The sequence below is a fragment of the Trichechus manatus genome, unplaced genomic scaffold (assembly GCF_000243295.1).
Source record: "Trichechus manatus latirostris isolate Lorelei unplaced genomic scaffold, TriManLat1.0 scaffold00071, whole genome shotgun sequence".
Taxonomy (NCBI): domain Eukaryota; kingdom Metazoa; phylum Chordata; class Mammalia; order Sirenia; family Trichechidae; genus Trichechus; species Trichechus manatus.
The window spans coordinates 3,679,414-3,706,084 of NW_004444007.1; the positions used below are offsets into that span (position 1 = coordinate 3,679,414).

At 39.3% G+C, this 26,671-nt stretch overlaps 1 protein-coding gene across 4 annotated transcripts in view; it reads left to right on the forward strand.

Annotated features, from left to right (window-relative positions):
- NFKB1 (nuclear factor kappa B subunit 1) overlaps nt 1–26,671 on the forward strand; it is a 137,882-nt gene that overhangs the window by 63,278 nt on the left and 47,933 nt on the right. For all 4 annotated transcript variants that reach the window (XM_023734735.1, XM_023734734.1, XM_004380249.2 and 1 more), the window contains one exon: nt 22,002–22,150. In XM_023734735.1, coding sequence (XP_023590503.1) covers nt 22,002–22,150 — 149 coding nt within the window. The remainder of the gene's footprint in view (nt 1–22,001; nt 22,151–26,671) is intronic.

Below are 26,671 nucleotides of genomic sequence, written 5' to 3' on the forward strand. Positions count from 1 at the left end.
AAACCCAAACCTGCTGCTATCGAGTCAATTCCAACTCATAGCAACTCTGTATGTAGGGCAGAGTAGAACTGCCCCATAGGATTTCCAAGGAGTGGCTGGTGGATTCTGACTGCTAACCTTTCACTTAGCAGCCGAGCTCTTAACTAATGCACCACCAGGGCTCCGCAGACTACCTGGGTTCAAATCCATCTCTGCTCCTTATTAGCTGTGTAACCTTGGGCAAGTTGGTTAACCTCTCTGTGCCTCTATAATATGGGGATGAAAAACTATACCTACCTCATAAGATTGCTGGGAAGATTCAAATGAGTTAATGTATGTAAACATCAGTATCTGGTACATAGTGAGTGAGTGTCAGGTTTGATTATCTACCTTATTCTTGCTAAGGACTGCATGGCATTTCATTGCTAAGATGCACCTGATGGACCTTCTCATTGATACATCTGTACTTTTATACGAAATATCTTTTCTGACTCTGGAATTCATCTACTTTGCTTTCTTCTGTCAAAGACAAGCTCAAAAAGCCTACTTTATTAATCCTACTTAATCCTGATTGCTTCCCTTATGCTGGGGTGTTTATGGTTTTAGAATGTATTTTGTCATTAAGTTGCCTTTTAATAGCCATAAAGTTGAGTTATAATTGTTCTTCATTTCTGAGGAATCATGGTTTTTATCATCCTGACTATTTTCATCTCTTTGAAATATCATTTTAACTCTTTGTCCTATCATTTATTTCCCAAGTATTTTTTGGACATATCTTTCTGTATAATGACTCCTTCAGAATATCTGTCCTGATTTGCACCCACCCCGCAACTGAGTTAGGTGGTCTCTTAGTGACCCTCCTTAATAAGCCCATTATATCCTTGCATATGTCTATTACTGTACTTCATATTGTTTCACAGTTATTCACTTATATGCCTGTCTCCCCACCTAGAGACTTTATTTCTTGAGGGCAAGGTCCATGCCTTATTCTTTATATCTTCTTCTGCTGGTGGATGTACAATAAATATTTCTTTAAAATGAAACTGAGTTTCTTTTCGTTCCTTGAGCATTTAATTATTGCTCACCAATTAGTAACAGAAGTAACAAAAGAAATGTTATTCCCGTTTGTCATTTATGGAATTCTTACTATGAGCCAGGTATTGTGTAATCCTTATACAACTCTGCAAGTTAGATGATATTATCCCAGTTTTTGAGTTTAAGAAACTGAGGTTTGAGGAAATAAAGTAACTTGACCAAGAATAGCTTCTCTTTTCATTCTGTCTCTATAGTGACTTGAAATTAGTTGTAGGCGAGTCATTTCTGATTCATGGCAACTCCATGTTGCGTCAGAGTAGAACTGTGCTTTTATAGGACTTTCAATGGCTGAATTTTTGGAAGTGATCTCCAGTTCTTTCTTACAAGACACCACTGGGTAGACTCAAACCTCCAATCTTTCAGTTAACAGCCGAGCACATTAACCATTTACACCACCCATGGCTCCACCTGGATACTAGATATATTCATTTCTTCTAGGCTTTTTCAGTAGACAAAGCTAGAAAATGGATTTTTTTTTAAAATCTTGAATTCATACTAATTACAATTCAGCACCACAGGCTTCTTCCTTTCCTTCCCCCATTCCATATTTGTATTTCCCTTCTCCAATAATGAAAACCCTAGTTGCCAACAATACCAGTATGTGTACTCACTTTACTCAGCACTAAAATACACACAGAATATTTTTAGAATTGCTATATCAACACCAGCTACAAATTTACTAAATTCAGTTGAAAATTTCTTTGCCATTCTTTTGACCTTAGAATATATATTCAACAGAAGATATTCAGTCAGAATTCTGTGTTCTTTTATGTATTTATGTTACCATTGTGGTATACAGGTAGGTTCATTTTGCTTATATTCAGTTTTAGAGGCGTTCCCATCCTTATTGATTTATCTTTATTTTTTTGATATGTAAGACGATCAATATTTTAATTCTTTTCGTTTATGTAAGATTGACTACAACCTTTAGAAGTTATTGTAAAGTCAGGTTGTTTTATTAGTTTCTAAAATAAGAATCTAGAAACAAAAGGCATCAATTAGAGCTTTGATTTAAAGGGTGTGCTAGATCAGAAACCTGAATGCATCCAAACCGGGAGCATGCCATTTGTAGGTTTCACAGCCTTCCTGATCTTCTTCCATTCCTCACATTCATCCAGCACATGTTCACCCAGTGCACACTACATGCTAGGCAGTCTCTGTGATCACACACATGAACATGATCATCTGCCCCCTGGATCACATGGTGCAACCAGGAAGCAGAGCTGTATGGGACGGTAATAAAGGTGTTACCCAGGATTTGCTGGAGGAATGTCTTTTCCAAGGATGCTCTGGAAGTGTCTGTCTGTGTGTGGGGGGAGAAAGGAGTACACCTAACCTGAGATCACCTTCTGGCTAGATGGGCCCTCCTCCCTCTATTTGGTGATAGAGGGATGATGGTATTTGATGGATGTATTTCCCAAACCAGAGATGAGAAAGCTAGGTGTCCATCTCTGGCACCTTAGTAAGAATAAATTACACCAACTATACCTCACTGTCTTCTTTGACAAGATTCCTGGAATGATGAAATAATGAGATGCTAGAGAGCTCTGATTTGGTACTGCTGGGATTAACAATATTTCTTATGCTGGTGATGTCAACCTGGAGGATGTTTCCAGTGATAAACCCCCGGAATTTTGCCTCAGCCACTTCAGTATGTTTTATCAGTGTCTTAAGTAAAGTCCTGAATGAGGTTCTTACCAAATTTTCAGGTGACATGAAGTGGTAGATATCAAATAATTTGAGTTTAAATTAATCTTGAAAAGCTGGGGAAGAGGGCCAAATTCTTAAAACAATATTTAAGAGATAAATGCATCCAGAAAACAAATTACTACAAGTACAAGGTGGAAGAGATATGATTTAGCAGCAATGCATGCAGAGATCTGAGTTTTGATTATTAAAGGACTCAACATGAGCCAACAATGCAATGTGACTGTCAAACAAGTGATTTCACATTAAAAAAAAAAAACCCCACTGCCGTTGAGTCATTTCCGACTCAGTGACCCTATAGGACAGAGTAGAACTGCCCCCATAGGGTTTCCAATGTTGTAACTCTTTAAGGAAGCAGACTGCCACATCTTCCTCACATGGAGCAGCTGGTGGGTTCGAACTGCCAACCTTTCGGTTAGCAGCTGAGCGCTTTAGCCACTGTGTCACCAGGGCTCCTTAATTCCATATTCCAAATTTGTTGCCCTCAAGTCGATTCCGTAGAAGTGCCCTATAGGGTTTCCAAGGAGCACCTGGTGGATTCGAACTGCCGACCTTTGGTTAGCAACCGAACTCTTAACCACTTCACCACCAGGGTTTCCAGATTAGGCTACATTAACAGAAGTATGGTGTATATAAGTCCAAGGAGGTAGCGGTCCCACTCCCACTCTGTTAACAGACTACACCAGGAATGCTATGTACGCTACCATGTTTGTGGAGAAATAGAAACCAGTTCCTTCGTAAAGAGAAACCAGAAACCGTATGGGACAGTTCTGTTCTGTCCTATAGGGTCGCTATGAGTCGGAATCTGCTCAATGGTAAGGGTTTTGTTTTGTTTTTTTTAGAGTGTGTTTAGAGTAGAGTGTTGCAGAACTCATACCTTCCTTGAAGGGGGAGTAGTTACTAAACCTGAGAATATTTATAGCATCGAGGAGTTTGTTGTCTTCAGCTATCTGACTGGCTGTCATAATAAAGAGTGATGAGATACATCCTATCTGTCCCAAGAGGATGAAATAAAGAGCAATGAGTGGAAGCCCCTGGAGAGAAAGATTTCCCTTGTTGAAAGAATAGGAGCTGCCTGAGGGTAGAACGTTACTGGACTGGTTCGGAAATAAGCTGGATGACTGCAAGACAGGGAAGCTAACTTGTGTGAAGATCATTTACCATCAGCAAAATTTTTTTTTTTTAATGCCATGAGTAAGATTTTTACTTAATACATCTTAACTTCATAACCAGGGATAATCAAGAGTTGGTTATAAGGCAATTAGAATTTTCTGACAGGTTTATAAAAATAATGGAAATTAATGGCAAGCAGCCTATTTCATCCAAGCATCAAAGTTTATGGTTTATTTCATGTATATGTGTTTTAGTATATTTATACAGGCTGAACAATGTAAAGTTATCATCTTAAAGCACTACCATTTTTCCAAATCGCTAGCTGATGTTATCTGAGAACGTGTTAGAAATGTTGGTGTTTCCCCCTTTTTCTTTTTGTTTACATCATAGTGTGTAGACGGTACAATATTTTGGTTAACCTCAATCTAACACTTAGATTGTGTTTTCTGTTTTGCCTTATCAGTGTCCTGGGGTGTAAAATAACCAATCAAGTGGCACTAAGAAATCAGACGTAGAAAATTTCCCAGATCTACTCATTTGTAATTCTCCCAGTTTAGTAGGGGTTTTCCACAGGAAATCACAGAAGAATAGCTGAAATACTCTTTATCTTGTGTACTTTCCTTCTGAAGAAAGAAACAGTTAATTGTCTTCTTCCCATAGTGGTCTGAATTCCTGTACTAGGCAGCTGTATTTACTATGGTAAATATATACTATTTATGTTGTCATTGTTGTGTTCCATTGAGTCAATTCTGACTCATGGCGACCCTGTTTACTATAGTACAAATTAAGTTCTACATGGAATAATGTCTCTAAGTATTTTCAGTCATTGAGAACAAAATTATTTAATTACTTTTCTAACTAGCGGATTTCAGTGAACATGGTAGATTAGGTTTTCTAAGGAAGAAAATTGTATCATGAAGATCATTATATGCCTTTTAGAAGAGAGTAATCAGTGATATTTAATCCCAAGTAAATTTGAGTATCGCAGAGTCAGAAGGTGTTTTTAATTATCTCAAATTAAGTTTGGGTCCAAAACACGTGCTAAGAGACCTTAACAGTTTTAAAAGAATGTTAAAAAAATTTTTCTTAATAATGTTTTTTAAAGAAGAAATATATCAGAAACCTAAAATATTTATTTTAGGCGTAGTTCAGTCATACCTTCCACATGGTCTGATCTTTTTAATTGTTTTTTATGTAGTCTACAAGCATTTTAAAAATCATTTTAGATTATAATTTCTCATTTTGTTCTTGTTTGCTTTTGTGGTCTTTTCCCCCTGCTTGTTCATGGTGGCATGGTGGTTCTAAGAGTTTGGCTACTAACCAAAAGATCAGCAGTTCAAAACCACCAGCTGCTCCTTGGAAACTCTATGGGGCAGTTGTACTCTGTCCTATAGGGTTGCTATGAGGTGGAATCAACTAACAGTTTGGTTTTTGTTTACATTGAAGCATTTTTGAGATATCCCAGATATCCGCAGAACAGATAGCTCTTTACTCTCAGGATTAACTCCCAGGGCCTTCCTTGGATTTTTCGGAAAATAAAGACTTTGGGTGCTCAATCTCAGCTTTAAGGACAGAAGCTGAAAGCTTTGCCTAACATAAAAGTTTTTTTTTGTCTCTAAATTTTGATTTTCCATGCTCTCAGAGGCCCATTGCAACAGGTAATTTGAATGTTGATTGTGTGTTTTCGCGTAACAGTGAATTGTGGTGAAATGTATTTGAAATGTTCACAGTTTCAAAATTAAGTTTTTCTATAAAGTCCCTTTCAACTCAGAAATTCTGTGATTTTAAACTTTTTTTTTTTCTTTTGAGTTTGAAAATGTGATCTTTGAATGTTGTCCTGTGTGTCTTATGCGTATAACAAAAAATCATAGAATTTTAGAGCTGGAAGGTACCGTAGACATCATCCAGAGAGTCTACAGATTAAGAATAAAAAGGCCCAGAGAAGTTAGGTGACTCATGCAGGATCAAGCAGTAAGTGGTGACTAGAATTCTGGCTCTGAACTTCAGATCTCTGCTGCTTGATACTCAGTGCTTCTTCCATTTCTACTGGACTGGAGCACTAAAAATTGGAACTAAAAGTTAACGCAAAGGTTTTCATCTGACAGTTTGCAGACTTCAGACCAGCCCTCTAAATAAACAAGCGAGAAGTAAAATTATTTTTGAGAGAGGTAAACTTAACACACCATATTAAAAAGAAGACATGGCTCACACAAATGTATGTGGGTTTCCCACAGAGAACATTATTCCAAAAAATTTGAGAATTTTGAGGCATTTCTATGACGCACGATTTATTCAAACTGTCTACAAAGGGTGCTGTCATCTCTGTTGTTGTTTTCTCCAAACCCCTGAATCCTACTTGAAAATAAACAACAAGTTCGTATAGGTTGAAGCTTTCTGATCTCACAGTCCTGGGACATTTTTCAGTGACTGGAAACATAACCTGACGCTGTGAAGTGAGGTCTGTTTCCAGTGGAGGATGACAGCATGTATCTGGGCTACTGGTGGGAAAAGCCCTCTGAGGCAGCTGCCCTGGCAGAGGATAGCTGTGGTAGTGAATTCGAGATCAGTTGTCCAGATCACACAGTGCCTGTGGCAAAGGCAGGGCCTCTCTTAGTCCCGGTTTCACTTCTATTTTATCTGGAACTAACCCTTGATTGTTTTCCACCCATCCTACTGCCTTGTCTAAGCCCCGGCACAGTTGAGAAACTGTATCTCGGGGTTGAATTTTACCTGAGAAGTGAATTTAGAAAAATTAAGGATATTTTAGTATCCCTTCAGCCAGTTGCTCTATAAATGAAAGTTATTTTTCTAAAGGAGTACAAGTACTTCAAAAATGAATCCTCTTATCTTAGAAATAAGAACAGTGCCAGGTTTAAGTGTTCCTAACTATGATTTCAAGCCGAGGAGTTGGTTAAATTCAGGGCTTCAATCTTGTTAAAATGTAGATTCTGATTCAGTATATCTGGGGTAGAAATGTAAATTATCAGCAGGGATTAAGAATCACCTGGGGATCTTGTTAAAATGCAGATTCTGATTCAGTATATCTGGGGTGGAAATGCAAAATTCTCAGCAGAGGTTCGAATCTAAATGAACTGGTTCAAAGCCCTGGTTACATTTCGCGAGGTAATTGGCTTTACGTGCTCATATTTTGCTAGGACTTTTCAGAAACTCATCAGATTAATCCCTCTTGGTTTGTATGAGTGAGATGAACCCTGACAAATGACCAGTAAACCAATAAACAAAGAATAAAATAGCCTGATGGGCCCTGCTGTTAGTATCATTTCCTAATGCTGGCCCGGGGGATGTTACACATTTTTCTGCACCCTCCTTTCTCACCATGGTGGAGCCAGTGATTTATTTATTTATTAGTTCTTTTCACAAATATCGATTAAGTAGGTACTGGTTCTGTGCTGTGAGCCCTGGTGGCCCAGTGGTTAAGAGCTCGACTGCTAACCAAAAAGGTCGGCAGTTGGAATCCCCCAGCTGCTCCTTGGAAACCCTATGGGCAGTTCTGCTGTGTCCTGTAGGGTCGCTGTGAGTTGGAATTTACTCAACGGCAATGAGTTTGGTGCAGTTCTGTACAGGGGATTAGAGAAATAGAAAAAATAATTAGATAGTATATTTGTCCTCAAGATAAATCAGTGTGATAGAGGAACTAAAATATATTGTTAAATATCTGAAGTATGATGAGATTGTATTTGTTTCCTTCACTATTGTATAAACCAGCACCTGTGGCTGCTATATAGAAATTGCTGAATAAAGTAATTTTTGAATGAAAGGATGAATGACCTAATGGCTCTAAGGTAAAGATAAACTTACGAAGCAGCTAGTTGGGGGTGGGGGTGGTGATTACAGAAGGCTTCAAAGCAGAGATTGCATTTGGGCTGGATCTTGAGAGAAAGGTAGAAATCTGAAAGCGTAAATCCAACTAGAGAAAACAGCACAAGCAGAAAAATCAGCAACAAAGGCTCAAAAAACAGACCTCTTTGAGGTTGGATGGGAACTAGTGAATAATTCTGCAGGAATAAAGAGTACATGAAGGGGAAGGGTGGGAATAACTTTGGAGAGGTATGATAGGGCCAAATCATGCAGGGCTCAAGAATTTAGACTTGGTTTTGTAGAAAATAGGTAGGCAGTGGAAGTTTTAATAGAAGAATTATATGATCAGCATTGTGGAATAGGCATTAAAACCCACAGCTGTTGAGTTGATTCCCACTCATAGCAATACTATAGGACAGAGTAGACCTGCCCTATAAAGTTTCCAAGGCTGTAATCTTTACGGAAGCAGACTGCAACATCCTTCTCCTGCAGAGCTGCTGGTAGGTTCAAACCGCCAACCTACTGGTTCGCAGCCGAGTGCTTTAACCACTGTGCCACCAGGGCTCTGTTGTAATAAGCATTATAAATATAAATCTTGTAGTGATCTGCTAAGGGAGGGGAACGGTCCAGGAACACCTGTTGGAAGAACCACAATGGTTCTTTATCAGGTATACTAAGGGTTCAAGCTAAAATAGAAAAACTAAGGTAGTGAGAATAGAGGAAAGGGGCAAATGCCAGGGATTTTGAGGGTGTCATCTGGCCCAAATTTGGCAACGGATTAAATGTAGAAGACAAGAAACAGAGAAATCCAAGTGATAGGACTTCAGTGCAATTGACGTATTTCAGCAAAATCGAGGTTGTAGTTTAACAAGAAGTCCTGGTGGCGCAACTGCTGGGCACTCAGCTGCTCACCCAAAGGTTGTCAGCTTGAACCTACTTAGTCGCTCTGTGGGAGAAAGACCTGGCAATCTGCTTTGGTAAGATTACAGCCAAGAAAACCCTTTGAGGCAGTTCTACTCTGTCACATGGTGCTGCTATGAGTCAGAATCGACTCTATGGCACCCAACAACAGTTTCATTTAACAAGAGGTGATAAGTCTTGTGTGTGTTGAGTTTGAAAGGCTTTATTGCCAAGAAGATGTCCTGAAAGCAGCTGGAAATGTTAAATATGCTTGAAAGGAAGATGAGAACATGAGATTAAATTTAGGAATCATCTGGATGAAGTAGAAAATTAATTCTTGGAGACTAGATAAGAGTATCGAAGAAAAGATCATGTAAAGATTAGAAATGGCCTAAGGACCAGTCTCGGTGAAACTTCACTGGCTGCTTCTCCTAAGGCAGTAAGGTCGGAGAGGAGAGTTTCGAGGAGGCAGTGTAACATCCATGCTTCAGAGAGGTTAAATGGGATGAAGAATAAGAAGTGGCTAGTGGTTTGGAAACATGGAGCCAGTCATGACCTTTAAGCATTTCTTCTTTTGAGGAATAGGGAAATTAGTTAATTTGCAAAGGGTTTGCAGACTAAGTAGGTGTTTGGACATTAGCATTAGAGATTTTTCTTTCATATTTGGTAACGAAAAAGGGGAGAAAAAGAATGGTACTCAAGCAGGTATTAGTACCTTTTGAGAACCTTCCCTATTGGATTATAGAAAAGATCAAATGAAGAGTGTGTCTGTATTTCTTGGCAAAGTGGTTAAGCTCTCTGCTGCTAACCAAAAAAGATTGGCAGTTGGAATCCACCAACTGCTCCTTGGAAACCCTGTGAGGGCAGTTCTACTCTGTCCCGTAGAGTCGCTATGACTTGGAATCAACGGCAACAGGTTTTTTTTGGTTTTGACTCATAGGTGGCTTTCAGTAACTGCTAACCTTTACAGTTGTCATCATCAGGAAAGATTTTGTTTTGTTTGTTTTTTGGGTTTTTTAGGATAAGGGAGAATGTATGTTTGTGGACTAAGGAGAAGGATCCTTTGGAGACGGAGGGAGGAATGTAATTCAAGGAGGTCTGGAAGAAGTATGGCATCAAGGGCAGAAACGGAGTGGTTAGCCCTGGAATAGGGAACAAACCTGTTTTTCTCTGAAACGGGAGGATATGTGACGTCACAGGGACGTTTTGAGCCTGGGTAACAGTAAGGAGAAGAGCAGTTGAAGGGACTCTCATGCAGTGACTTCCACCTTCTCATTAAATGAAGAGAAGATCAATTGCAGACATGTGCTTAAGGCACGAAGAAATATATCAAATCGTTGAATCACTGTCATTTGTTTTGACCTGGTATGTATCATGAACTGTACTAGGCACTTTATCTCCTTTAATCCTTATGAAAAGTTAGAGATTATATATTTGTGTTCACATTTTACAGATGAGAAAACAAGTCAAAAAGATTAAGTAACTTGCAGAGATGGTCACCAGCTAGTAATGAAAGGAGCTGGGATTCAGAGCAGGCCTGTCTGACTCCCAAGCATGTGCTCTTTATTGAAAGGGAATCGTAAGCTTGAGATCTTGGAGATGTAGCTCTGCACTGCATGGTGATAAGGTCCTGTGGGGTTGTTGTCACTGTGAGTCACCAGAGTGAACATCGAAGAAAGGCACTCTTATTTGAGGAGTAAGGCACTGTGAAATTGAGGTGGGACCAGAAATGGGAATCCCAAATCCCTGAGGGTGATAACAAGGGAGTGAGTAAAGAAAATGTTTAAGTCACGTACTAAGACTACAGGAGAGAGAGTGCCTTATGGGCAGTAGTAGTTGGGGTGAGAAGAGCAAAGTACCCTTGTGACTTCAGGGGGAGAGCTGCTACCTTGGTTTCCCACCTTCTCTTCACTGTTCCACAGCTGCTGAATTCCTGCCTCTCAGTGGTTAGATTCCTCTCAGCATACTACAGAGCAGAGACCAGAGCCCCACCCAGACATCCTTCCAGCAACACAGGCTAATGTCCTGCTCTGGCTGATAGTAAGTTAGTAATCACATTCTAACTTAAATAGCCAATTGAGGGGCTAAACTGGGATCTAGTCTTTTTTTTTGTTTTTTCTTTTTCTTTTTAATTGAAAAGACAAAATAGCAAACGAAAGTAATCACTTAGGTCCACCCCCTGCTTAGCATATGGGGTCATCATGCGTTGGAATCGACTCGACGGCAACAGGATTTTTTTTTAATTTTTTTTATTGTACTTTAGATGAAGGTTTACAGAACAAATAGTTTCTCAGTAAACACTCAGTACACATATTGTTTTATGACATTGGTTAACAACCCCATGACATATGTCAACACTCTCCCTTCTCGACCTTGGAGGACCTTTTTTTTTTTTTTTTTTGGTGAAAATATTCATAGCCAGAGTTACACCACTTCAGAAGTTTTTACATGTACAATTCAGTGACATCAATTACATTCTTCCAGTTGTGCTGCTATTCTCACTATCCTTTTCCAAATTATTCCATCACCATTAACTTCAACTCACTGCCCCCAAGGCTTCCCATCAATCCTTTTGAGTTGCTTTTGTCAGTTTGATCTCACATAGACAATTCTTTTTTTTTTGTACCTTAGATGAAGATTTATAGAACAAGTAGTTTCTCATTAAACAGTTAGTACACATATTGCCCTATGACAATGGGTAACAACCCCATGACATGTCAACACTGTCTTTTCTCAACCTTGGGTTCCTTATCACCAGCTTTCCTGTCCCCTCCGACCTTTTGGTCCTCGTCCCTGGACTGCTGTGCCTCATTAGTCCCGTTTTGTTTTATGGGGCCGTCCAATCCCTGGCTGAATGGTGAACCCTGGGAGTGATTTCACCACTGAGCTAAAAGGGTGTCCGGGGGCCATACTCTCGAGGTTTCTCCAGTCTGCCAGGCCAGTAGATCTGGTCTTTTTTTGTGAGTTAGAATTTTGTTCTATATCCTTCTTCATCTCTGTCCAGGACCCTCTGTTGTGATCCCAGTCAGAGCAGTCAGTGATGGTAGCCGGGGACCATCTAGCTGTACTGGACTCAGTCTGGTGGAGGTCGTGGTAGCTGTGGTCCATTAGTCCTTTGGACTAATCTTTTCCTTGTATCTGCAACAGGATTTTTCTTGTTTTATGTAACACAACTCTATATTTTAGTAAGTTATCTTTCACAGGTAACATATTTTAATCATGCAATCACTGAAGAATTAATTATTGGATGCGTACAATATGACAAGCATTGTTCCAGGTGCTGGGGATATAGCAGGGAAAATATCAACCATCTGCTCTTATAGAATTTCCATCTGATAGGGGGATAGGCAATGATCAAAATAAGAAAAATACATAGTATATTAAATAGTAATTAATGAATGGGAAAAAAAATAAAGCAGGAGAGAGGAATAAGGAATGCAGGAATGGGAGTGGTACAAGTTTAAATAGGGGGAGGGTGGTCAGTGAGAGCCTCGCCAGGAGAATGGCATTTGTGGAAGGTCTGAAGGAAGGCAAGAGAATATGCACATATCCAGGAAAGAGTGTTCCAGGCAGAGGAATCAGCAGGTAGAAAGGCTGGGAGGTGGGAGCTGAACTGGCATGTTCAAAAACAGCAAGGAGGCTGGGGTGGCAGGGACCAAGGAGGAGTGGGGGAGAGTGGCGGAGTAGTTAGAAATAAGGCCAGAGAGGAAATGGAGGTCAGACAGTGAGGGATCTGTAAACCATTGTAAGGGTGTTGGCTTTTAAACTCTAGGTGAGATGAAAAGGCACTGCCATTGGAGGTTTGGTTTTCTTTCTTTCTTTTTTAATTTCTTATGGAAATTTTTTAACGATAGAGAGGAGTACACAGAACAGTAGAATGAGCCCCTTGTACTTTTCACTCAGCTTCAAAAATGTTCGCTTTTGGAGGGTTTGAGCAGCAAAGTGACAAGACTTGGCATGGCCTGACTTGAGCAGAGTCCCTCAGGATAGGCCGTGGGGAGGTGGGGCAGATGCAGGACACTTAGGATCTAATGCGAAAACTCAGAAGACAGGGAATGGTGGCTTGAAACCAAGAGGTAGCGGTGGAGGTGTTGAGAAGTGGTCACTGTGTAGGTTTGACTAGATATTACTTATTTTATACTTTGTTTAAAAAAAAAAATTGAGATTGCATATAAGTCAATAATCAGGGTAAAAAGTATAGAAAAGAAGTGATACTAAAGTACCAACCACTATTTTAAACCCTTTTCTGTTTACAGATGCACCCCATTCCCAAAAAACTGGCTTATAAATGAACATTTGTAACACAATTCATTTGTAAGTTGCAAACCATCTACTATTCCCATATTCTTTTGCAATCATGTATATTTAGGCCATCAAAGGGTAGGTGTTTATTTGTAATTTATTAACGAGATAATGCCCACCAACAGTTCCCAGAGTCTTAGCCGTAGTGTGTTACTTGATTTTCTAAAAGAAGCATGATTATTATAAGTAGCTATATTTGATGGAATGAAACTGAAAATTAAACAAACCAAAAAAGGAAACCCTAGGTCAAAAAGTATGACAGAAAAACCCTAGTTTTCAGAGCAGGGTTCTATGTAGACAGTTTTTATCTTCTCTGCATAGTTGAGAGATCCTCTTAGTCCATTTTGTTGTGTTTAATGGCAAGTTTTCTCATCCCAGCCTACATCTTGGACCATATGTGCTGTTGGACAATCAAGTAGGGGGCTAAGCCAGGTGAAAAAATGTGAATGAATCAATGCAAATCCATGAAAACTACTGGAAAAACAACCATGTTGTTTACAGTGAGCCGGTCAAGAGTGAATTCCAAGGTTCTCTGTCTTAGCTGTCTAACCTTAGGTTTTGTCACTTGTCCCTCAATCTGTCTGAACCCCTGTTTCCTTATCTAAATGGGGATAATAGTACCAGTCCTGTCTACCTCTCAGGGTTGTTGTGAGACCCACAACAAATAAAAGGAAAGAAACTGTGCTTCTTTGGTGCCTACCATATCATGTGCCAGACACTATGCAGTCCTCACAACAGCACTCTGAGGTCACATTATTAGCCCGTTTTGTAGATGTGTAGCCTGAGGCTCAGAGAGATTATATAACTTGGTAAAATCACAGAGCTGAGAGGAGGAAAATTGTGATTCAGTCTCAGATTAGATAAAATTGGAATCCCTTGCCTTAGAAAGAAGGAAGAAACTGACTTTCCTAAACTTTTCTACTTTATAGTTAACTTGCCAGAAACTGTATTAGACATGGATCTGTACTGTCTTACTTATTATTCTGTGCTTCTTGGGTGCTTAACAAATAATAAGGGACAACAAAACTTGACTATTTTTAATTACTGAGAGGAGATGTATTATTAAAAACAATGTTCCCTTTCTTTCCTTCCTTCCATTTTCCTTCTTCCTTTCGTTTGTTTTTTTCTTCCTGCCTTATAATCTGACTTGCAACCTAAGAGAACAATGAATACGTGGATTAATGTCTGTGGCATGATTTTTTATATTTAAATGAAGGAGCAAGGGGATAAGCATACTTCTGCCACCTGTCACAACTAATTCTGAGACCTCCTTTCTTACAGTAAACACCCCCCTAAAAAATCACACTTTTCAGCAATTCATACCATGTACCAACACTGTACTAGGCAAAATAGATTTATAAAACACAGACTAGACTAGATGTATACCAAAAAAAAAAGAAAGAAAGAAAGAAACAGGTGGTAGCACAATGTAATGGAAAGAGCATGGGCTTTGGAGGAAGACGCACCCAAGCTTAAAGTGCTGCCCAATCACTAGAATTATAGGAACTGTGGCAGTTTACTTCATTGTAATGAGCCTCTGTTCCCTTGGCTGTATAATGGGGTACGACTACTGGCCCCACAGGGCTGTTGTGAAGATAAGCTGAGTTCACATGTTGCCTTCCATAAAACACAGTAAGTTATGAAGTATAGATAGTATGTGCTCTGGGAATTTAACAAGCAAGAGAGATAAGACAATAACCCTTGAATTTTCAATTGGTTTTACTGTCTTCTTGTTGCATATGGTTTTTCTGATCCTCCCCTCCCCCCACCTTCCAATCATATTCCAAAAAAGGGACAGTGGTAGAGGTTTGTGGACTGAAGTGGTGAGGAGGGTGTCATGGAAAACTTAAATTCAAGTCTTAACCTTGAAGAATAGATGGTTCTAGGTAAAGGAGAGATGCAAGGGACACCCCAGGTGGTAGCAATCACTGAGAAGTGGTGATAAGTAGATATGAGTAGGCTTCTCACCACAATCTTTTTGCATGCTGTTCTCCATGCAGGAACACTCTTCTCATCCCCTACCCATCTCCTTCCTTTGGTACATTCCACTCATCTTTCAGATCTCAGCCCTTATCGGGAAGCTTTCTTGACTTCCTGACCAGGTCAAATCCCTGTTATGAGAGAGGGAGGGAGGGAAAGAGAGAGAGAGATACCTATAGATATAACCTTTGTAGCTCTGATCTCAGTTACACATTTATTTGTGAGAGTATTTAGTTAGTATCCATGCCACTCTTTAATCCTCATAAGAACAAGAGCTGTGCCTGGTCTGTGCTCACCATGTAGCCCTTCACCCCTTGACAGTGCATGAAACATACCAGTTACCAATTGCTGTTGGGTAGATTTAGACTCATGGTGACCCCAAGTGTGTCAGAGTAAAATTGTGATCCATAGAGTTTTCAAGGGCTGATTTTTTGGAAGTAGATTGACAGGAATTTCTTTTGAGGTGCCTCTGGGGAACTCTAGCTGCCAGTCTTTTGGTTAGCTATTTGTACCACCCAGGGACTCCTAGGGACCTTAAGAGGGCATCATAAATACTCACTGAATGAATGGATAAATGTTGGCTTGTCAGCGAGCCTAGATGGAAAAGAGGATTTATATTTGGGTTGCTAATCCCATTAGATGCCAAATATTATATTAACTCATTTAATCTTTAAAACAGTGTTATGAAATCAATTTTATTGTTACTCTCACTTTAAAGATGGAGAAGTGGAAGTCCAGAGATGTTAACCATCTTGCCCAATTCACACAGCTAATAAGTAGCAACAGGAATTTGAACCAGGCAGACTGGCTCTGAATCCCTTGGACTTAACCACATTGCTCTGCTACTTTATACAGAGGACTAAGTCAAGTACCCAAGTAAAGTTGGACCGATTTCTGTTTGAAAATTGTGGATCTTTTCCTCCTCCTCTTCTTCATTATTATCATCATCACTTCAGGGGAAAAACTAATCTGAAGAAAACTACTTCCTATGTCATGGCTTACATTTATGTTGACTCCAAACCAAACCCATTGTCATCGGTCGATTACAACTCATAGTGACCCTATAGTACAGAGTAGAACTGCCCCATAGGGTTTCCAAGGAGCAGTTGGTGGATTCCAACTGCCGACATTTTAACCACTCTTAACCACTGCGCCACCACCAGGGCTCCATGTTGACTCTACATTCTCCCAAAGTTATTTGGTCAGTTTTACCCAGAGAGTAAACTGGACATTCAAATTCTGTTTCTCAGAAAATTTGAAACTGGTCCTCTTAATCATTTTTGAAGAGCCTGTATGTACTTTGCCACAGTATGACAGAGTCCTTTTAAATAAAAGGACATGGTGATTTGACTAAGTTAGGTGTTATCTGAGACCCTTGGTTTCTGTTTCTTATTTAAAAAGCAAAGGTAGCCTGTGGTCATCAGGTGTTGAGTCAGAGGGTTCCGGGAAGAAAGTCTTGATTTCATCAGGAAGCCAGGACATCCTAACTCTCCCAGGAATGGTTAGTGTTACTATAATAACAATAATTACTAATAGAAAGTTAACCAGCCCAATAAAATATGACACTCTGGAAAAAGAGTTACCCTAGGAATAGAAGTTGTCTGAATCAGTCATTTCTTACACCCATCTGCTTTTAAACAGGATTTTTTTTTTTTAGATCATCTCAGTACATTTGGATTATTTAAAGAGCTCTGGATAGAAGAGTACATTACAGTAATGGATAGAATAATAGTTAACACTTGTGTACTGCTACTATTTGCTGGACACTGTTCTGAACACTTTATATGTACTATTTTTCTCAGTCCTCACAATAGTGCTTTGAGGTATCCCTATTTTACAGATGAGGAAACTGAGCACTGCCCAAGGTCACACAAACAGTAAGTGGCAGAACTGACTTCAAACCCAGATAGTCTGCCCCTAAAGTCCATTTTCCTTTGTAGCTAATTATGCATGTTATCACTTAAAATTCAATATTTTTAAAATTCAGTATTTATTTGGAACCACTTTTTTAAAACAGGTCCAAAAGCAGCTTATGTTTTATTAGCTTTTTTCTAATTTAACAACCAATATAATGAAAGTTTAACAGCAGTATTCAGTAAGCAGCATTTTTATTGTCAGACCATTAACTGATTTTAATTAAATAAAATATTTACATTAGAAAAGTCAGAGTGGGATTAACAGTGTGGGGCCTCGAAGGTGAAACCTATTGCAAAAGATAAACATTGGCAGCAGAATCAGACAACTAGGTTGCTTCTCTTTGATAGAGTCAAGGGATATATAGGAAGACTAAGTTTAGACAAATGAAACACAGTTTTTCCAATTCAATGATATGCCCATAAAATTTAAATATTACTTTAATTGTTAAAAGGAATATATTGAGCAGTTTTAAACAGTGGGCCTAGATAACTATCCCTGTCTATTTTTAAAAATGTGTATTTTCATATGACATAGTACACTTTATTTCACAGCTAGTATCTGAGAGTTCAAGCTGGATTCAGGACAGATGAGTTTGTCCTGTGTTAGTTATTTCTCTGCCAACTATTCATCCTGTCAAATGGCATCCATTGGCTAGAAGCAACACTATCCATTATAACAAAGCACGTTGTGTAATCTTTTTCCTCAGTTTAAGGAAAAAAAAAATCATTGAAGAAATTTTTAGAGAAAGATTTATTTTATTTGACTTTTGGGATAAGATTTTAATGAGAAAGTTGGAGAATTTTTGAAAGGTTAGTATTATTTAAAATTTTCACATGGTTATGTAATCCCAAATAATCCTTGCCCAAATTAACAATTAAAGTAATACAAAAATTTAACTTTTATTTTCAGAGATTATTTTTATGGATAGTGATGGGGAGGGAGGAGAGAATGAAGAGAAAATTAGCTTTTTTTTTTTTATCAAGGGATGGCAAGATAAAAAGATTGTGGCATTATTACTCCTCCAGGAAGAATAAGTATTCCTCTTTGTACCAAAAATGCTTTCATTCAAAACTAAGAAAAGGAATCTTCCTTCAGGCATTTTATCACTTTTGTCTCCTTAGCGAATTCAAAGCTTAACCAGTGTTAAGCCTACTATATTCAGTCTTTCAACAATAACCTACCCTTTCTTGCAGATACAGTTGCTGTCTAATAAACAGTTTTTAAGGGAACCACTATTCAAAGAAGTAAAAGGGAGGCTGAATAAAACAATTAAATTCTCCATACCCGTTGCTCCGAGTCCATTCCGACCCGTAGCAACCCTAGAGGACAAAGTAGAACTGCCTCATAGGGTTTCCAAGGAGCGGCTAGTGGATTTGAACTGCCGAGCTTTTGGTTAGCAGTCCTATCACTTAAGCACTGCACCACCAGGGCTCCACAGAACAAATGAATTTCTGAATCAACTGCAAATAACTCAATGATCATGGCATTTTATAAAGTATACTCTCCTCCAATTATAATTCCAATGCCTTCAAGAGCCATATAATCTGAAAATGGTATCTTTTTTTTCTGTCCCCACACTTCAGCTTTCTTCTTTCAGTCAGTATTTTGGAAAGTCCACAAAACCCAAGGGCTTCCCTGTCATTGCCCTGTGGTCTATGTAAAAACCAGATGATGGCATGCTGACTTAGACTCTTTCAAATGGATCAAACGCCACATTAGTCACTGGCAAATTTTCAGATCTTTTACCTCAGTGAGCACCCAGTTCCTCATTCTTGCCACCCTTCAATCGTGAAGTTAATAGTGAAAAAATTATGAGTATTTGTTGAGGACACCTCCCACCTATTTCCTTCCATGCCACTGACTAATTCCTTCAGAGTGGTAACACTGAAGGGTCTAGAAATACAAAGTGATTGAGCTATAATCACTGGATTTCTTCCCGTCTCCTACTTAAATGGAAAGCCTACCTTATTTCACCCAAGTGAAGTATTCCATCGTGCCTTACACTGTTGCACTCTGGGTGGGTTCAGTGTCACTTAAAGATGAAATGACATGGTCTATTTAGTGCTCTTTCAGTGTTTATTACTGAAGAAGTCCCTGTGGGTTATATCAGTGCAACAAAGACTGACTTTAGATGTGGTCACCAAGGCACAGAAATTGGTTTCACCAATCCAGCGAGTATGAAGGGACAACCACCAACTTTGGAGCAAACCTAGAACTTATTCCCTGTCCTACATTTAAAGGGAAAAGACTTTCTACCTGTTATAAAAGGAAAAGCATTAAGTTCTTAATTACTGTATGCCCAGAGGGGTTTTTTAAAATCATTTTTAAATTGTTTTAGATGAGGGTTTACAGAGCAAATTAGTTTCTCATTAAACAATTAATACATGTATTGTTTTGTGAGATTGGTTGCCAACCCATGACATGTCAACACTCTCTGCTTCTCGACTTTGGGTTCCCCATTACCAGATTTCCTGTCCCCTCCTGCCTTCTCGTCCTTGCCCCGGTTGGTGTGCCCCTTTAATCTCGTTTTGTTTTATGGGCCTGTCTAATCATAGGCTGAAAGGTGAACCTCAGGAGTGACTTCAGTACTGAGTTAAAAGGGTGTCCGGGGGTCATACTCTAGGGGTTTTTTCAGCCTCTGTTAGACCAGTAAATCTGGTCTTTTTTTGTGATTTAGAATTTTGTTCTACATTTTCTCCAGCTCTTTCTGAGACGCTCTATTATGATCCCTGTCAGAGCAGTCGGCGGTGGTAGCTGGGCATCGTCTAGCTTGCTGGACTCAGTCTGGTGGAGGCCGTGGTAGTTGTGGTCCATTAGTCCTTTCGACTAATCTTTCCCTTGTGTCTTTGATTTTCTTCATTCTCCCTTGCTCCAGGCGGACTTCCTTAGAGGGTTTTTTGAAAGTGCTATACCTGCTTGAAACCAGTTCCTGTAAAGTCATTTCCTGCTCCTGGGGACCCCATGTGTGTCAGAGTAGAACTGTGCTCCATAGAGTTTTTAATGACTAATTTTTTGTAAGTTAAAGAGCCCCTGGGTGATACAAATGGTTAACATACTTGATTGCTAACTGAAAGGTTGGGGGTTTGAGTTCACCCAGAGTCACCTCAGAAGAAAGGCTGGTGATCTACTTCTGAAAAATCAGCCATTGAAAACCCTATGGACCACAGTTCTATTCTGACATACATGGGGTTGCCATGAGTCAGAGTCAACTGGACGGCAACTTTTTTTTTGGTTTTTGGGATTTTTTTTTTTTTTTGCATACCTGTTTAAGAAATTATTTATTTGTGCTTTGAAGTAGGCAAATTCAAATTTAAGCCTAAATCCTCTTTGGGATCAACTTGCTCTGCAAGGACTGGAGGCCACTCCTGCTAGTGCCTCCACTCCTTGGAAGGGGAGTTAAGGGGTTCAGAAGCAAACTTTGCAGCTGCTGTGAACCCAGGTTCAGGCAGAGAGGCACTAAGATTTCCAGTGGAGTCACACTGTTGATTAGAGGAGAGTCCCACCCAGAGATGGCTCCTTGATGGAAGTCCTTCTGGTTTAACTTGGTAAAGAACCTACACCTGCCAATAAGACTTATTGGAAAGAGACAGAATCCCGTTCAACAAGGCCACTCCTAATATAAACATCATCAAATGGACTCATGTTCCACTGAGGCAGGGATTTGGTAGATCTACCAAGCCAGGGGAGGAAGCACTCCCCCCAAACCTGTGGGGAATAATCCCAGCTCTCATCGATTTCTCAAACCTTGTGTTAAAAGATTAGATTTGTGAAAAATCCATACTGAGAAAAATCTACCAAACCCCTTTGCCTGAGTGGAATATGAATCCATTTGATGATGTTCGTATTAAGAGTGGCCTTGTTGAAAGGGATTCTGCCTCTTTCCAAGAAGTCTTATCGGCGGGTGTAGGCTCTTTACCAAGTTAAACCGGAAGGACTTCCATTAAGGAGCCATCTCTGGGTGGGATTCCCTCCTACTTTTCCTTTGGATTCTGGGCTGCTTGTACATACAGATTGATTGGTTTCTAATGATTGTATAGTTGGGAGATCCTGGATTTAGGTCATGTATTTCCTCGGAAAGAGATCATGTGAGCTAAGGAGATAGGGTGGTCACCTTGTTCAGCACTGAAAGCCCTGCATCCCAGATGGTTGGTCATCTTGTAAGGAGATACAGTACACTTCCATACACTGTATCTAAGAGGTGGACTGAAATTATCACAGGGTTCTGACTTAATAGGATTCTAGGAGGTAAATATAAGGTCATTAGAGCTTATTTTTAGAGGTATGATTTTAGTGTTGGGGTTTTCTCAAAGAAAGAAATCTGGTCTTCTAAAAGAGGCTAGAAGACCAACTGGAGGAGCAAGGATGTCCAAGGATCCTTGTTTAAAATGTCATTATCTCCATGCTATTTCCTTTTTATTGCTGTCCTCATCATTCTTAGGGTATAACAGTAAAAAAGATAAAATAGCTTAAATGAAAAAATCTGATTTTATAAAATAAGGGATAAACAAGTGTCAAATCCAAGGATTTCCACTTAGAAAATATACCATTTTTGAATGGAGGAAACTTTCGTGACCTGGGCATATGTAACTCAGTAATCAGAGCTCATGGCATAGAGGTCCCAAAGGCCAAAGTATCCTAACAGTTGACTGTGGGCCAAGTCCTTGGACTTGAGTGTCCACAGCCAACGTTCAGAACCAGGTCCCTGGGCAGGGCTCTCTCTCCTGCCTCATCGTGGCAGTTAGGATGCACTATTTCTGCTCACCTCCCTCCTTCCCTTGCTTTCTGTTAATCATAAATTCCCGTATTACCCATCATTCATCCAGCTCATGTGACCAAAAATTGTGAGGAGGGTGCAGATGAAAACATGTTCTTAGTAGGAAGGGGGTACTTTATAGTTACACCGCATCCCCGAAGGTGCATTGTTCCAACTTAACAATACATACTGTATTTTAAGTGGTCAGCTTCCTGGAGTATCTTCTCCCACCTCTGAAAACAATCACCATTAGCATTTTGATTTATTTTCATCCCATCATTTGTTCAGTGCATATTTTAAAAAATGGAGCTATGGTCATCTATCTATGTGTATGCATAATTGTGTATCTTTCTGTGTTTACCAGCCTCTCATAAGCAGTTTTGCATGTTGCTGTATAGTCAAGTGTGCTGACTTCTGAAATGTGCTTCTTACATAGATCTGCAACTATGTGGGACCTGCAAAGGTTATTGTTCAGCTGGTCACAAATGGAAAAAACATCCACCTGCATGCGCACAGCCTGGTGGGGAAGCACTGTGAGGATGGGATCTGCACTGTGACTGCTGGACCCAAGGACATGGTGGTCGGGTAAGTGCAGAAACAGGATGCCATAGGACGCAGGAACAAATAGAACATGGGTCACAGGGACTTTGACTAAACAGACCCTTTTGATTAGAGAGCTTCCTGATACCTTCAGAGGACCTCAAAAAAACGTGAAAGCCTGTGCCCTCACTTGAACTCCAAGGAGTAAGGTGACTACATATCAGTTTGCCTCAAACCACCAGTTTGCACTTGTGGTCCTGGCCTAATAATTTATAGCACCCTCTTTCACTGTCAAAAGTGGCTCAGTTTAGATGATAAATTACATGGTCACCTGACCTAGGAGGCATTTGCAGCACTTTTAACAATAGTTGTCTTCTCCTAGAAATAAAGATAAGGAAAAAATAGAAATAAGAAACCTAACTATAGCCGAAATCTGCACTTTATAGATGGTTTCAGCCTCTTGATGATTCCTTTAATGAACTGTTGACTCTGGATTTAAACTGTGAACATTTTGGGCATGAAGTGGATAAATAAATATTGTTTTAGCTCTGTGCTGCTCGGAAGGTATCCACAGATAAGAAGCCAAGGAATGAAAATTTGTTTTGGCATTCATTAGACTTGAAATATAAATGCAAAGGGACATTCATTTAAGAGTTTGCCACACAGATATGGATAAACCGTGGTACATAGATTCACACACAAGCAATTTTTAATGAAGGAAGTTCCATTGATTGGATAGAATGGATAAAAATCAATTCAATCCAAAATAAGTAAGAATTTTTAAACTAATTTTGTTTAATTCCTTAAAATAACTTTCAAGGTTTTCTAATCCTGGTTTAGCGTATGCTAAAATTCCGGTTAATCTGGGCTATTCTCTCAAAAGAAAGGAATTGTTTAAATGGACTGTAATTAAGCTGATGGTAGCATTTCAGGCTTTGAATTAGATCAAGTTTCAAGTTGGTTATTGGGGAGGTTGAGCTTTCATGTTCCTAGGCCTTTCTTTGTTTGACTGTGAAAATATTCAAGTGTGAAAAACCTAGAGAGACAGCTTTCAAGTCACTAAAATCTGATTCTTTTGATGTTAGAAAAAAAAAACCACTCTAGATTGAAGGAAGAAGCTTAAATTGATTTGAAAATTCAAGTGTGCTTTATATGAACGTGTTTCAACATCCTGTTGAAAGATTGGCCTGTTTCCTTTCTGGATCACAGTTGGTTCATTGTCTGTTTTGGAATACCCTTCGGTTCCTGACTGGCCTATGAGAGCTTTGAAATGCAGGGTAATTGTCACTGTTTCAGGTTAACTGATTGCTTAGTGATTTACTCCTCTCAATTTGAAGTGTTTATTCTCCATGATCTTCTTTAATCTGTGTGTTAATCATATCCTTTAGAAGAAATTATGGATGAAGTTCCCTGCTAATCTTTGTTGTTATAAAACTTTCAGATATGGTCTGTAATTTGTAGTTTCTGTGACATGGCTTAGTACTCTTTCAGGAATTTAGAAAGGACTAATGAGTCAGAATCTACTCTGCAGCAATGGGGTGATGGTTATTTAGGATTCCCTGAGTGACACAAACAGTAAACACACTCAGCTGCTAACCAAAAGGTTGGTAGCTCCACTCCACCCAGAGGTGCCTCAGAAGAAAGTTCTGGCAATCTACTTCCAAAACACATGGGGTTGCCATGAGTTGAAATTGACTCGACAGCAGCTGGTATTTGGAAATAACCAGTGCAGAGGGTTAAGTTCTTGGCTACTAACTGAACGTTTGTGGTTGTGTGCCGTAGAGTCAGTTCGAACTCACAGCAACCGTATAGGACAGAGTAGAACTGCCCCGTAGGGTTTCCTAGGCTGTAATTTTTACAGGAGCAGGTTGCCAGGTCTTTTCTTTCATGGAGCTATGGTGAGTTTGAACTGCCAACCTTGTCAGTTATCAACCAAGTGCTTAACCATTATGCAACCAGAGCACCTTAAGCAAAAGGTGAGTGGTTCATATCTACCCAGAGGCACCTCGGAAGAAAGCCCTGGTGATCTACTTCTGAAAGGTCAAAGTCATTGAAAACCTTTTGGAGCATAGTTTTACTGAAACACATAGGTTGCCATGAGTTGGAATCAGCTCGATGGCAACTTTTTTTTTTTTTTTTTTAAATACTAGTTAATGCTTATTTAATTGGGAGCCTATAGCAGGAATAGAAGTAAATTCCCTATCTCCAAGAAAGTAAGGGATTCTTTTACTTCCATGTAGTGCAGTGGCGTGTGGAGCTTAGTAGTTAGGAGAAGCCATTTATTCATTCATTCAACAAGCATTTTCAGCATATAAGCTCCTCAATTTGGTCATCAAGATGTCTGATTGTAGTGCTATGGGATTTTTTAACCCTATGTAATTCCACTGAGAGATTTAATCAGTTGAGAGTTACAAAAGACTCAGTGGCCTTTCTTGTTCCTAGTGTTCTATGAAGCATTGGTACTCACTCTCTAATTTGATTTTTAGCTGAGAAACTTCTGCTTATGGTATTTTCCAAAATGCACTATTTCCATCATGATTCATTTGCTCTTTTGATTTTTTTAAAAGTTTCCAGCGTCAGAACCTGTTGCATTTTAGTAGAAAGAAAAGCATGCTAGCAGTCTGGAAACCAGAATTCTTTCTCCAGTTCTGTCACTCCCAGCAGTAGAACTGGGGACAAGTTGCATGACTTCTTGGGGCCTTAATTTCTTCCCTTATAAAATGTGAGAGTTGAGCTACAGAATCTATCTCCAGGCCCTTTCCATCTCCAAAATTCTAGACTGAGCTAATTTTAGTTCGTATTGTGAAATGATATGAGCAAACTTGCCACGTATGTATTTATGGTATGTCATCGATTATTATTATTTAGTTCTGACTTGTAGGTGAGAATATCGCATAGAGAGATTTAGGAAGATAGCCAGAGTTATTACTTACACTTGTCAATACTAGAAATAGAACCAAGATAAGTTATTTTCAGTAATGCAACTTCGGCTAAGAGTGTAGATTCACAAGCAAGGCACTGATCCAACGTAACAAAAAAGATATATTAAAAAATGACACTGAGAAGATAAATAACCTTTAAATTACCAAAACCAAATGAGTTACTTTTCTTTGGAGTGTTTCTCTTTGCCTTTCTCTCAGCATGAATTCTCAGTAAAACTTAGTTTCTGTTTCCAAAGGTGTTTTCAATATAGATATTAATAACATTAAAATATTAATATTTTAAATAACTGAATCATGATTGTAAGTTTGATTATTTTAATTTCAGGGGTTTGTTTTTTTAACTTTTTAGTTAGCTTTAATTTCGTTTTTGTTTTGGGTTTTTTTTTTTTTCCTTATTCATTCATTTAGTGCCTGTTGTATAAAAATCATCTTGGTTTGGTATTTTAGTTAGACCTGAATATCAACTATTTATTTCAACAACATTTTAGTTTTTTGGAATTTTTCTTTGATGGAAAATCAGTTCTCTGTGTTGATTTTGCTTTAGGCCACCTTCCTCACCAATAGTCACCACACCCTCTGCTTCCTGGCAGCCCTGACTTAGAGAGATGTATAGTCTTTTTTTTTTAAAACTAATGTTTACAGCACATACCGAATGGTAAGCACTAGAAGTAGATAGGTTAACTACAAAAGAGAAAGAAGACCCCCCTCAGAGAGCTACTGCAGGCCGTATGAAATTGCTGTTTTTGTAGATCCAAAAACAACTGGATATTGGAAATTTCATATGATTAACCTTAATACGCAGAAAAGAAGCTGGTTGGAGAAAATGGACCAAGTATGAACTGAGGTTGCAGTATCCAGCTTCCAAATTAGGATGTGTATTGTGAGTCAGGAAGCCCTGGTGGTGAAGTGGTTGAAGAGCTTGGCTGCTAACCAAAAGCTTGGCGGTTGGAATCCACCAGCCGCTCCCTGGAAATCCTATGGGGTAGTTCTACTCTGTGCTATAGGGTTGCTATGAGTCAGAATCAACTTGACAGCAATGGGTTTGGTTTTTTGTTTTTTTATTGTGAGTCAGGGGCTGCTTTTAAATCCTGTGCCAGCTATGAAGTCAGTGTTTGAGTCCAGAGAGGAGGAAAGGCCAGGTAGAGGGGCCACTTTTGAATCCCAGCCCAATGACTTGAGGATTTGAACACAACCACAAAGCAACAACAGTTCCCAGATGAGTATGATGATGGGGATACCTGTATAGTGCAGAGGGTTTCAAAGCTGGCTGCTAATTATAAAAATTAGCACTTTATAAAGTGGGCTATTTTATTAAAATACTGATGCCAGGCTCTGTTCCCAAAGGTTTTGATCTCATTGGTCTAGAGTGGTATAGAACAGTGGTTCTCAAAGTTTAGCATGCATCAGAATCAGCTGCAGGGTTTGTTAAATCACAGATCCCCTCTCCTTGAGTTTCTGGTTCAGTAGGTTCATATGGGGCCCAAGAATTTGCATTTTTAATAAGTTTCCAGGTAATGCTGATTATTTTGGTTATCTAGTGCTGCTATAACAGAAATACCACAAGTGGATGGCTTTAACAAAGAGAAATTTATTTTCTCACAGTCTAGGAGGCTAGACGTCCGAA